General features: G+C 58.7%; 2 protein-coding genes across 2 annotated transcripts; both read left to right on the forward strand.

Moving 5' to 3' along the window:
- The first annotated feature begins 3,605 nt into the window (after nt 1-3,605).
- H1-0 (H1.0 linker histone) lies at nt 3,606-5,700 on the forward strand. Its single transcript, XM_076853303.2, has one exon. The coding sequence runs from the start codon at nt 3,934-3,936 to the stop codon at nt 4,516-4,518; it is 585 nt and encodes a 194-aa protein (XP_076709418.1). The 5' UTR covers nt 3,606-3,933; the 3' UTR covers nt 4,519-5,700.
- Nucleotides 5,701-6,124: 424 nt separating this feature from the next.
- Gcat (glycine C-acetyltransferase) lies at nt 6,125-12,580 on the forward strand. Its single transcript, XM_076853304.2, has 9 exons — nt 6,125-6,382; nt 8,314-8,444; nt 9,793-9,894; nt 10,359-10,505; nt 10,952-11,106; nt 11,238-11,320; nt 11,440-11,611; nt 11,878-11,999; nt 12,261-12,580. Exons 1-9 carry the CDS (start codon nt 6,187-6,189, stop codon nt 12,410-12,412), a joined length of 1,260 nt encoding a protein of 419 aa, XP_076709419.1. The 5' UTR covers nt 6,125-6,186; the 3' UTR covers nt 12,413-12,580.
- The last annotated feature ends 477 nt before the right edge of the window (nt 12,581-13,057 follow it).

A 13,057-nucleotide genomic window follows, 5' to 3' on the forward strand; every position in this document is an offset into this window, starting at 1 on the left:
CGCGGGTGGGATCATGCCCTCCTCTGCTCAGAGCGCCCCAATAGCTTCTCACTCCATGAAAACCAAAGGCCCTACACACAAAACCTGCCATTGGATTCAAGTGCATTGCACTCCCCGATTCCTCCCTCTAAGCCTTACTTACCCACCCTTCACACCTTTTTAAACTCTCCTCCCTTGCCTGCCTTGATCTGGCTACTCTGCCCACTCCTACCACAGGGCCCTTGCACTAGCTCTTTCCTCTGCTTGGAAGACCCTTCCACTGAGAATAAAAAGGGCTCCTTCCCTTACCTCCTTCAAGTTTTTACTCAAATGTTAGCTTCTTAATGAGGCTCCTGGGACCACCCCATTTAAAACTGCAAACCACCTCCACTCTGTACTGCCTCTACCTCCCCACCCTGCTCTGATTGTTCTTTACAACCATCACTTTCAAGCATTTTGTATAATCTTCGGTTTATTCTTTATGCTTCTCTTTCCTCCACGGGGCACAGCTGGATCCCTGCGTGTACCAGTGTGTGACACATAGGAAGCGGACGCCTTAGGATTCCTAGTCCAAAACACGGGTGACCACTTTGCCAAGGACTCACGAGCCCACGGGGCAGACGGAAGGGGCATGGCTTGGGTGTCTGTCGGCCCTGGGGTGTCATCAAGCCTTTCTGGGCCCCCCGTTTGCGACTTGGAGATGTTGTGTGTCCGGGGCTCCGTGGACGCTGGAACCCCCACCCGCCCGCACCCAGTCCTGGGCGCCCGAGCCTGGCTGCGGGTCCTCCTGTCCACGCAGGATTTCACCTGACCTTCCGCCAGCGCGAGGCCGGCAGCGCCCCTTTGCGACAGCGCCGAGTCCCAGGTGCGCCCAGGCCCCGCGCGGGAGGCCGAGGGTCGGCGGGCGGCGCGGGGCTCTGCCGGGACTACATTTCCCAGGAGCGGCTTCCCGCGCGCGGCGGCTCCGGCCTTTAAAGGGCTTCGCGGGGCGAGGGCGGGGGCTGGGGGCGACACCTCTGCGGCCGGCCAGCGGCCCTGCGCGGGCAGGGACCCGAGAGCCGCCTGCGTCTGCGAGGGGGCCCGGGGGCCTCGGCCCAGCAGCGCCCACAGGGCGAGGCCACGCCGGACTGGAGGCGGCCTCTCCTCCTTTTGCCCCCCGACCCCGCCAGCCTGGGCCTGGGCCCCCGGCCCCCTTCCCTCCCCCTCCAGCGCTTCCCAACAGGGACGGGCGACGAAGGGGGAGAAGGGTGTCCGCAGGCTGGTGGCCCCGCTCCCGCCGACCCCTCCCCCATTTCTGGCTTTCACAGGTCGCGGGGACGGGCGGGGACCGGCGGGGACGGGCGGGGACGAGGCGTGTGAGAGCCGAAAAATGAACTGAAGGCCGGGGTCTCCCCAGGAGAGGGCTGGCAGTGCCCTGCCCCACCCCTCCTTCCAAGCTCGGTGGCCCCCACGGTCATCTGGGGGTGATGGGGTACTGATCACATTGCCTCCCAGTCGGGAGGCACAAAGGATCAAGAAAGTGGTGAAAAGCACTTTGCAAACTGTAATGCGCTGCGCGAATTATATTTTTCAGCCTCCTGTCACTGGATTCAAGCAGTCGTTATTCTAAAATGGGTCTGGGGGCGGGTGTGGGGGTGACAGTCTCTGGGAGCGCAGGGTGGAACAGTAATATGGGGTAGCTCTTTGGGAATGCATTTTCCCCTTCCAGATCTTAGTGGGCACCGGCAGAACTGTCTTTTGAAAATAGCCAAAACAAACCTACTACAGTGTTATGTTTTCAAATCAGGAAACCTCAGGGTAATCGACATCACAGAAATGAGAACCTTGACCCCTCCAACTAACCTGGCCCTTGGGCTTCTCTTTGGGGCCTGTGCCACTGAGATAAGCCTTGGGAGAAGGCATCTCCACCGGCCTGGACCTCCCCCTCCCCGTCTCCTCCCCTCCCCCGTCATGTGGATTAACCCATCCCATGATGTGTGGGGGGAACCCACTCAGGCGCCTTGGACTCGGGACTCCCAGGTCCAGCAGGAGCCCTCCCAGCAGCCCCCAATTACAAGCCCCCCATCCTGAGCCTTCCTTCCCCCACCCGTCCCGGGCAGGACCGTCTGCACACAGCTCCCTGGCCGGCCATACCAGGGATGTGTTTATTTTGACCAGCTACAAAAACCCACTGCCAGGGTATTGTTCAATTAAAGAGTGACAGACCTTTTTGCTAAGGAATAAAAGCGGGTTGTTGGAGGGAGGGGCCCAGGAGTAATCGTCCCAGAGTCCTATCCCCGCAAGGATCCCACTCCCTGCCCAGCGGACCTGGCACCGTGAGCAGGGCTCCTGGGGTCTCTGGGGTTCCTTCTGCTGGCATCTGAGCCCCTAAAGCCCCACCCCGAGCCCAGGACTGCGCACAGACCGTGGCGCCCCTTGTCCACTTGGTCTGTACCTGCAGAGCTCCAGGAGGAAATGTTTACATTTTAACAAAGACGTTGCATCTTCCCAGCAAAATGGCGGTGGGCTCCCTGGATAACTGCACTCTTCCCGAGAATCAGTCACGAGCCAGGGAATGGGACCCCTCCTCGCCCGGCCTGCAGCACCCCGTTTCCCCAAGTCTCCAAAGCACTCAGGGCCTCTCCTCATCCCGGGGGCGCCAGGACCGACGGGCTGGCCTCTGGGGCAGCTCCGCCATTGTGGACCCCCTACACCCTACACCCATAGGCTCCCAGGGACCTTGGGAGGGGGGCTGGACCCCCAGGCTGGGCCTCGGGGTGCGGGGCAGCGAGCTCGGCCTCCTCCGCCCCAAGGCTCCCAGGCCGAGGGAGGCACGTAAATGATCTCTCCGTTAGGGATGTGGGGGTCCTCCAGGGGAGCAGGCCACCCGGGGGCCCCTTCCCATCTCTCTGGGGACCCAGGTGGTACTGGGGGTCCGGCCTCAGGAGGGGACCTCGACGCATAAGTCGGGGGGCTCGCTGGGGGAGAGGACTCCGGAGGGGGAAGGGACGAAGTTTGAAAGTGCTCTTCCAACTCTTCCCGGGAAAGTTTCCTCGGGGGGCCCGTGGACTGACGGGGGGTAGGGGTGCGGGGGGGTCGGGGGCGGGGTGACCCCCGAGAGGTGGCCGGACCCCGGGGGAGCGACCCCTCCCCCCTGTCCCGGCTCAGCCCGGCTGGGAGACTCCCCTATCGGGGCCGCGTGTGTTAGTTGGGGCTGCTTTCCAGCCGCGCCGCGGGGCCGGGGGGCGTCGCAGCGGGCCGAGAGCCGGGTCGCTGGTAGCCCCAGGGGGGAGCTTTGCAACGGGGTGCTTCCCGCCGCGGTGCTCCCCGGCCCCGCAGAGCCAGCCCCCCGCAAAGGGGAAATGTGCCGGCGCCCCGGCGGTCCTCGGCGCCGTTTGGGGCGCGTGGCCGGCGCGGGGGGCGGCGGCGGGGCCGGCGGGCTGCCCAGCAGGGAAGCCCAGGGAGCCGGGCAGCGGCCCCGGGCGGCGGCGGGGGGCGGGAAGGCCCCGGCCGGGGGGAAAGGTCGGATTTGCTCGGCGGAAGAAACACAGATGGCGGCGGCGCGGCGCCATTCCGGGCCGGGAGCAGGCAGCCAGCAGCCCTGTCCTCACCGCGGTCCGCCCGCCGCCGCTAAATACCCGGATGCGCCGCCCGAGCGCCAGACGCGGAGCTGGGAAAAGGGAGGCAGAAGAGGCGGAGGCAGAGCCTGAGCAGGAGCCTGAGCCCGAGCCCGGCGCCCGAGCCGAGCGCACACCCGCGCGGCCGGGCCACGCAGAGCCGGCCCGGCGAGCCCTCCCGAGACCCGCGCCCGGCAGGAGAGGCTGCGAGCCCTCGCCCGCACCCCCGCCAGCCGGACCCCGCACTGGCCCGCGGGTCAGGGGCCCGAGAGCAGACCCCGAGTCAGGCTTCGCTCCGCCTCCGACGAGGGCTGGTCCTTTGCAAGGCGCCTTCGGCAGCAGGACCAGGAGGGCCACCATGACCGAGAACTCCACGTCCACTCCCGCGGCCAAACCCAAACGGGCCAAGGCCTCCAAGAAGTCCACAGACCACCCCAAGTATTCAGACATGATCGTGGCTGCCATCCAGGCCGAGAAGAACCGCGCCGGCTCCTCGCGCCAGTCCATCCAGAAGTACATCAAGAGTCACTACAAGGTGGGGGAGAACGCCGACTCCCAGATCAAGTTGTCCATCAAGCGCCTGGTGACCACCGGCGTCCTCAAGCAAACCAAAGGGGTGGGTGCCTCGGGGTCCTTCCGTCTGGCCAAGAGCGACGAGCCCAAGAGGTCCGTGGCCTTCAAGAAGACCAAGAAAGAAGTCAAGAAGGTGGCCACGCCAAAGAAGGCAACCAAGCCCAAGAAGGCTGCCACCAAAGCCCCCAGCAAGAAGCCCAAAGCCTCCCCAGCCAAGAAGGCCAAGAAGAAGCCGGCTGCCACGCCCAGGAAAGCCAAAACCCCCAAGGTCGTCAAAGCCAAGCCCGTGAAGGCGACCAAGCCCAAGAAGGCCAAACCAGTGAAGCCCAAAGCCAAGTCCAGTGCCAAGAGGGCCGGCAAGAAGAAGTGACAGCCAAGGCTTCTCTGTGGACACTCCTTCCTGTCTCTTTTCTGTAAATATTCTCCTCCTTTTCTCTCTCCATCCTCCTCTGCAACCCTTTGCCCCATTCTATTCTGACTTTATGAGACAGAATTTGGATTCCTCAAAAATTGTGGGACAGTCCCCTTTTCCTTAACAGTGGTGCAAGGACAGCAGCGACAGACCTGGGCTGTGTGGTGCCGGGATGTGCTTGCACATTGTGTTCTGTTGATCGCTAGTAGTCTCTGGGGTCAGGGGTTTGGGTGGTTTGTTTGCTGTGAAGGTAGGTGGGGGAGGCAGTTTGTTCTGGCTGGACAAGAGGGAGCCCAGGAACTGGGGCGCTGTGGGAGTGTCTTGAAGTTGGGTCCCCCCCTTGTGAGAGTCTCAGAGCCTTTGCGGGGAGGAAAGCGGTGACAGCCACCAGCGGCAAAGGAGAGAGGTGGACCTCCCGGTAGTGAGCAGTGGCCAGTTCCTCCTCACTTTTGTTAATCTGCCCTAGTGGCCTCTATTGTCTTAGGGAAGGGGAAGGGGTCCAGGTGACAGCTGGTTGGGGGAAGCCAATGCTTCTCCCAGTCAGCTGGAAACTGGGCATCGGAGGGTCTTTGTGGCTTGGCAAAGTCCCCTGTTAAGTGGGAGTGGAAACTTTTGGGGAAGGGAGGGTAGTCAGTCAGCCAAGTGCCTCAGTGTGCCCTGCTAACTTGGGTTTTTCCACACAACTGATGGATGTGCCCTAGGAGGACTGTTTTGTTGTCCCTCCTGTGTAAGACGTGGCTCTACTAGGTCTCACTAGCCACTTGAGGAAACCTCCCGACCGACCTCTTTTTACTTCTGAATCTTTTATAAGTAGCTGTAGACGGGGAGGGGGAGGGGCGGGGAGTGGCCGTCAGACTTGCAGTCGGTTTTGGCTTTGCCGAGTAGCGTTAGCAGCTGGGTCTGTGCATGTGTCTGTGTCCGCCTGTCCAGGGCTCGTGCTCACGTTTCGCACCGGGAGCTGGGAGAAAAAACCTGTACAGTTGTCTTCCTCTTGTTTTTAATAAGAAAATCGCGCACTTGCGCGTCCCTCTCCCTTCCCACTTTTTTTTTTTTTAACAAGTGTTATTCGTGCCGGGAAAAGATTTGCTGTCGTTGTAATTTTAAAACTTTAAAATAAAATTGGGAAATGGAAAAAACAAACGGAGTGGTCTATTTTTTTTATACCTTTAAGACGGGAGGAGAATGCGGAGCCGTCGGGCTACTGGGCGCGGGAGGACATCTGGGGCCGAGTTTGCACCTGAGAATGCCCGGGGGTGGGGGGTTCCGAGAGTTGGACGGAAACTTTGGGACTGGAAGGTGTAGAACGTGTCTCAGCCTCCGTCTAGGCTCGGTCCTCTGGGGCCCGGGGGGGGGGGGGACCCCCTTTCTAAGAGGTGGGTGTGTAGGCGGGGTATGGGATTGAGATGGGGGCCTGGTGGGCTCTACTTCCTCGGGTTCTTTACGAATCAATCCACTTTCGTCCTTGGCTGATACTGCCACGCCCCGCGGGTTCCCGGCCCCGCCCCTTGAAGGGAGCCCCTCTCGCTGCGATTGGCTGCCGCGGCCCGGCCCCCGGCCACGTGACAGCCAGCGGCGGCTGTGCGTACGGCTCCGGGCTGGCTGGCGGGCACCGGAGCGGTGGGCGCGATGTGGGCTGGCGGCTTCTGGCGCGCTGCACTTTCCCGGGCTCCCTGCGGCTGCCGCTCACAGTCAGCGGTGGCTCAACTGCGCGGCATCCTGGAGGGGGAGTTGGAAGGGATCCGCGCGGCTGGCACCTGGAAGAGTGAGCGGATCATCACCTCCCGCCAGGGGCCGCACATCCATGTGGATGGCGTCTCCGGAGGTAACTTCCGCTCCTGGGAGTCGTCGGACCTGGCTGGGTGGTCGAGAGCTTGTCCAGGGCTAGCACAGTAATGGAGATCCTAGGGTCGGGACGGGGGTTGGGAATGGCGCCTGCATAATAGAGCTCTGGGTCCCCTTCCCATCTGCCAGGCTGCCATGGCTTCCTAGAGTTAACTCTAACCTGGTTAAACTTGTTTCGTCGCAGGGAGGTGATTTACCCTGGAGCACCTTTTTGGCAGAGGGTAGGGATAGGCCTAGACCAGGCACTGTGAGAAAAAGAGATCCAGCTGCCTCCCATCGTGTGGTTCCAGGGAAAGGTGGTGGGAAAAAAAATCTGTTCTTAAGCGGCTGCTTTGTGAAGAGGCCTCTACTTATTTTCGCACGTGGGTTCCTGCTGGTCCCTAGGAGTGATAATGTCATTTACGTTGTAGAAGTTGGAATTCAGAGTTTGCCCAGAAACCCCCAGCTGACTGTGGGTAGTTGTGGAAATCTGGACCTGGAAGTTTAGCTAACTGGTCAGTGAGGCCAATTTCAGAGTCCAAGTCAAAACCATCAAGCTTCCAGGGCTGCTACAGAAGCCACACATGCGTCGTTCGCACCAGGTCTTCCTCATGTCACTGCACTCAGTGGTCACTGCCCATCCTATTTGTGCTGGCCTCAGATGAGTGGTGGTGGTTATCAACAGGCTCCCGAAGCTTCTGACTGCCTAGGCGATAGGCGTGAACTCCTTGGTACTGATGTTTCATTTGGAAGTCTGGGAAATCCTTGTCTTCCCCCACAGGAAGCATAGATTGGTGAGGGCAAAAAGAATGTCGGAGGTAGAAACCACGTCTTCCAATCAGTGCAGTCCAACAGAACCCCAGCCAGACCAAATCTAAGGAAAGGCCCAAATGAAGGCAGAGATACTTCACCAAAAGATGGGATGTTAGCTGGGCTGGTGCACACCTGTAATCCTGGCTATTCAGGAGAGTGAGGAAGGAGGATCGAAAGTTCAAGACCAGCCTGGGCAACTTAAAAAGACCTGTCTCAAAATTAAAAATAAAAAAGGGCTAGGAATGTCGCTTAGGGGTAGAGGACCCCTAGATTCAATCCCTAGCATCACACACATGCACCAAAGATGGGAAATTAGACCAAGTGCTCATCCTGTCTTCACCTTGCTCAGGCTGTGAACCTTCCTCTCCTCAGGCCTCAGGCTTCTCCTCAGGTCAGCTGTGCTCCCTTTGGGCTTTATAATTGAGGACCAGGGCCTCAGGGACCACCCTTGGGGTTGTGATTCTGTATGAACAACAAAAAACTCTGGAATCAAAACCACAGTGGGGCCAAGCACAGTGGAATACACCTGTAATCCCAGCAGCTCAGGAGGCTAAGGAAGGAAGAGAATGAGTTTAAGGCCAGCCTCAGCAATTTAGCGCGACCATAAGCAACTCAGCAAATCGCTATCTCAAAATAAAACGTTTTTTAAAAACAGGTTAGAGATATGTCTCCGTGGATAAGTGCCCCTGGGTTCAATTCTTGGTATCAAACAACAACAACAACAAACCCTGCAGTGGGCATCTGACCCAGCCCTCTCCTTTTACCCACAAGGAATCCAAGACCTAGAAGAGAGGTTGGTGGGGTCTTCAGGGCAGGAAAAGCCTGTGACGAAGGGCTAAGTTCCTCCTTAGGTGGAATGTGATTCCCCGAGTGCAACGCTGAGCAGGACCCCTCACTAACCTGCCTCTTTTGTAGTGTTGGATTCACTGCCTCCTGGGGGACCCCCAGCCCGCGTCCTAGCCTCTGTCCCAGAATGGAGCATCTGTGTAGTTGTAGCTTTCTTACAGGTGAATCCAGGTTCCTTTCCTCTCTGGACCATTTCCCCGGGGCCTGGCGCTGTGACCTTCCAGGCCCTTCCTTGCCCTGCCTGAGGTGTCCCTCTCTTGCCTTCCTCTTTAGGGATCCTTAACTTCTGTGCCAACAACTACCTGGGCCTGAGCAGCCACCCCGAGGTGATCCAGGCTGGCCTGCAGGCTCTGGAGGAGTTTGGAGCTGGTCTTAGCTCAGTCCGCTTCATCTGCGGGACCCAGGTATCCAGTGGGTGTTGGGGGGTGGCTGGCCCCAGCTGTCCACTTCCCACAGCCAGCAGGGCTGCTTTAGCCAGCCCAGCTAGTCCCAGTGCTCTGGGCCCATGTTTGCCCCAGAGCAAGTCGTAGAAAGGCTGGATGCAGGCCTCTGGCCAAGACACCTCAAGATAAGAAACTTTACCTGTCTGAGCTTGTTTCCCCACGAGTTCCTCATGGTTTTCTCCACTGGTAAATTGGGGAAAATAGGAATTAATAGGACTGTAGAAATTAACGAGTTAGTACATGTAAAAATGCTTACAACCGTGCCTGGCCCACACTTAGTAAATTTTGGCTACTGTTTACTTTGTGTGATAAAATATGTTCATGTTAAACATGAAATATATTCAGTGCTTACTATGTGTCAAATCCTTTTTTTTTTTTTTTTAGTTGCCAATGGACCTTTATTTTATTTATTTATATACGGTGCTGAGAATTGAACCCAGTGCCTCTCACATGTTAGGCAAGTGCTCTGCCTCTGAGCCCCAGCCCCTCAAATACTCTTTTAAGGACATTACAAGTATTAACCCATTAATTCTCTTGATAATCCTGAGGGTTAGATGCTCTTCTGATCTCTGTGGTTGACATGAGGACATGGAGGCTCAGAGAGGTTAAGTGATTTGCCCAAAAATATACCGCTTGTCATGATGGAATTTGAACCCAGGTAGCCTGGCTCACTTTTTTCTTGAAGAAAAGTAAGGGTGAAATGAACATCAGGCAGAATCCCTGTCTTCCATCTAGATAGATACTCTCCAACAAAACCCCCAGCCAGACCCGATAGCTTTCAAATCTAAGATGCAGACGCCCGAATGAACAGTTACCATGCAACCCTCTTCTTTGTCATGAAGCAACCAAAGGGACACTCCTTTTGCTATTAGGAACACATCTTCTCTAGCCTGTAATCCCAGTGACTTGGAAGGCTAAGTTAGAAGGATCACAAGTTAAAGGCCAGCCTCAGCAACTTAGGAAGATCCTGTTTCTAAATAAATAAAGGAAGGAAGATGTCTTCTTTCCCATCAGCACCCACGATTCCACCATGAGGTCCATCCAGGATAGGAAACCTAGCAAGTCCCCAACTCAGTAGGAACCATGTCAGGTTCCTGCGGCTCTGGGATAACCTGTGCAGTGCAGAAAGAGGGTTCAAGGGCCTGGGAGTGTAGCTCATTGGTAGAAGGCAGGTGGGCAAGGCTGAGGCTGCATCCTTCTGGGGTCTGGGCTGGGTCTGTTTGTGGCCCTCTAAGCCTCTTTCTTCTAGGACTAGTCCCACAGGACTCCACAGGAATGAATACCTACGTGGCTTGTGTCCATTTTTTAGAGCATCCACAAGAGTCTAGAAGCCAAAATAGCCCGCTTCCACCAGCGGGAGGATGCCATCCTCTATCCCAGCTGTTTCGATGCCAACGCTGGCCTCTTTGAGGTGTGTGGAGGCTGTGGGTGGGAGCTGGCTGGGGCCTGCAAAGCCACAGATGGTTTGGGATGGGCCATCAGGGGAACCCAGCAGGATGCGGCTGCTGTTCCTGGAAGTTCCAGTGCCCTTTCTTATGGAGGTCATGGTTGGGCCCCGCAGGTGTTCTAGGAGGAAGCCAGGGGCTGGCAAGGAGCCCCGGTTCTAGAACATCTGGGGGTAACTGACATCGGCTGGAAGGCTGGGGCTGGCAGGGCCTGGGACTCACCAGGCCATGTCTCACCTGCTCTCACCAGAGGAGGGCTCTGGTCCAGCCCTGTAGTGGGCACTGGGAACCAGGTGGAGGTGGAGGGGCCTTGCTTCCCTGCCCAGAGGAGTGCCCTGGCTGGCAGTGAAATTCTGACCTGGGGGGGCATCACGAAGGAGAGAGAATGCCAAGGTGGCTGGGTGATGACTCTGCCGATGGCCCCCTCCAGGCTCTGCTGACCCCTGAGGATGCGGTGCTGTCGGATGAGCTGAACCATGCCTCCATCATTGACGGCATCCGTCTGTGCAAGGCCCACAAGTATCGCTACAGTCACCTGGACATGGCTGACCTAGAAGCCAAGCTGCAGGAGGCCCAGGTGGGATGAGGCCCTGGAGCTTGCCCTCAGCCTCCCTGGTGAAGGTGCTGAGACTTGGGGAGGCTCCCTCCTCACTCAGGTACAGCCTGGAGGTCTGACGCCACCAGGATCCTAACCCAAAGCCTCAGCCGCATGGCTACCTTGAGGGCAACGGGCACCTTCCAGGACGGGTAGAAACAGCGGCAGGACCTGGCTTCGCCTCACCCTGCCCTCTGGGACCTGACCCAGGAGGTGACGCCTGGGACACTTCTCACTGCCCAGGCTATGTGTGGCTCCAGGCTGCCCTGAGGAGGTGTAGGGCTTAGTCAGGTGCTCGCGGGGGAGAGGATTTGCAGCCAAAAAGTGGCAGCACCTCGGTGCCTGCCTCTCAGACCCCCAAGCAGCGCAGGGCAGGTGCTTAGGCCCAGCTCACCACAGCGCTCGCTGCCTTCCTGTCTTCCCCGCAGAAACATCGGCTGCGCCTAGTGGCCACCGATGGAGCCTTTTCCATGGATGGTGACATCGCCCCCCTGCAGGACATCTGCCGCCTTGCCTCTCAATATGGTGCCCTGGTCTTTGTGGATGAATGTCATGCCACCGGTTTCCTGGGGCCCACAGGACGGTGGGAGCATGTGGCACCTGAGGCCTGGGTGGGGCTTCTGAGGGTGGGTGGAAAACCAGGAGTCTAGCCCCAGCCTGCCCCACGGGTGGCACTCAAGAGACCAGTGGTAGCAGTGGCTGCTTTCCTTGCAGGGGCACAGATGAGCTGCTGGGCGTGATGGACCAGGTCACCATTGTCAACTCCACCCTGGGGAAGGCGCTGGGTGGAGCATCAGGTGCTTGGAGGGGTGTCAGGGAAATGGGGGGCAGCAGAGGACAGCACTCACTGTATTCTGGAGGGGACTGGGCTGGGCTCTGGGCCCTGACCAACCCCACGCCCCTCCCATGTTCTCAGGGGGCTACACAACAGGACCTGGGCCTCTGGTGTCCCTGCTGCGGCAGCGGGCGCGGCCCTACCTCTTCTCCAACAGTCTGCCTCCTGCTGTGGTGGGCTGTGCCTCCAAGGCCCTGGACCTGCTCATGGAGAGCAACACCATTGTCCAGTCTATGGCTGCCAAGACCCAGCGGTGCGGTTCCCAGCAGGGGTGGGGCAGGCGGAGAGTGGGGGTGTGGTGAGGGCTTCCCGGGCCACAGGCTCCTCCTGAAGTCTCCGTGTCCCCCGTCAGTCCTGCCTTTCCCCCTCTCTCCTGCCTGCCCTGGGTCTGCTTCCCCCTCCCTTGTAGGGTCTGTGCCTCTGTCTTTGTTGGTTCATCTTGCAAACTTGGGCACAGATCCTGAGCCATGTGCCCAGGAGCCCAGTGAATGTCTCTCAGTCACCTTGCTCTGTCCACAGGTTCCGCACTAAAATGGAGGCTGCTGGCTTCACCATCTCGGGAGCCAGTCACCCCATCTGCCCTGTAATGCTGGGTGACGCCCGGCTGGCCTCTTGCATGGCTGATGACATGCTGAAGAGAGGTAAGGAGCTGGGGCAGGAGGACCGAGGGATCCTAAGAGGAAAGAAATGAGAACCCAAAGACTGTAGGTCTCCCTTCTCCCCACCCCACCCCTCTCTTAGACCAGCTGTGGGTCCTGCCCCACAACCCCAGACATGGGCAGCACCATGTCTGAGACCTTGGGCAGCTCCAGGCCCTGTGCGGGCCTCGGGAGAGCCAGCACTGGGTGTGGTGTCCCCCCAGAGCCCGTGCAGCTCTTGCACTCTGCTGTCCACCTCCACAGGCATCTTTGTCATTGGGTTCAGCTACCCTGTGGTTCCCAAGGGCAAGGCGCGGATCCGGGTCCAGATCTCAGCGGTGCACAGCGAGGAGGACATTGACCGCTGTGTGGAGGCCTTCGTGGAGGTGGGGCGCTTGCACAAAGCATTGCCCTGAGTGCCGGGCACAGCGGCAGAGCCAAGATCCCTTACTGCCACTGCAAAAAGGGGGGCCTTTGATCAGGCCAGAGGCTCTAACCCCTGACCCCAAATCCTGGGGCTGGCTCAGAGAAGGCCTGTGCTTGTGCCACGAGGGTGTGAGACAACAGTGTGAGAAGTGCTGTGACTCCGGTCTGCTTTATTCTCTGTGAGGCCCAGTCCGGTGGTGGGGTAGACAGGAGCCAGGATTGCAAGGAAGCCTCCTGCAAGAGGACTGTCCCTCCCAGGGCTGACCTCCTCTCCAAATGAAGACAGAGAGGAGTGTCTGGGAGATAAGCAGGGGCCATGTTGGCTCAGCTGCATTCTGTGATGCTATGTTATGCTGGGAACCAGCCCTACGTACCCCCTCCCATGCCACTCACCCTGTTCTGCAGCCCCCCAAGTCTAGGGTTGGTGGACACCTTGTCCTCTGTGCCCCATCCAAAGAATATCCTCTAGTACCCTGATAAGAAGAGGTGGCGTGCCCAAAACCACGTTTGGGAGGAGAGGTAGGGCATTTAGGCCCTAAAGAAAAGAATGTGACTCGCTACTGAGAAGCCCCTGACAATCTGGAATGCTGTGTTCCAGACCACTTTGTCCCTGACTCCATGACCTGGGGCAAGCC

The sequence above is a fragment of the Callospermophilus lateralis genome, chromosome 4 (genome assembly GCF_048772815.1).
Source record: "Callospermophilus lateralis isolate mCalLat2 chromosome 4, mCalLat2.hap1, whole genome shotgun sequence".
NCBI lineage: Eukaryota > Metazoa > Chordata > Mammalia > Rodentia > Sciuridae > Callospermophilus > Callospermophilus lateralis.

Coding starts and splice junctions, on each gene's coding strand:
- Gcat (XM_076853304.2), top strand. CDS start 6,187: ATGTGGGCTGGCGGCTTCTGGCGCGCTGCACTTTCCCGGGCTCCCTGC. Junction 6,383..8,313: donor TGTGGATGGCGTCTCCGGAG/GTAACTTCCGCT, acceptor CTTCCTCTTTAG/GGATCCTTAACTTCTGTGCC. Junction 11,612..11,877: donor ATGGCTGCCAAGACCCAGCG/GTGCGGTTCCCA, acceptor CTCTGTCCACAG/GTTCCGCACTAAAATGGAGG.
- H1-0 (XM_076853303.2), top strand. CDS start 3,934: ATGACCGAGAACTCCACGTCCACTCCCGCGGCCAAACCCAAACGGGCC.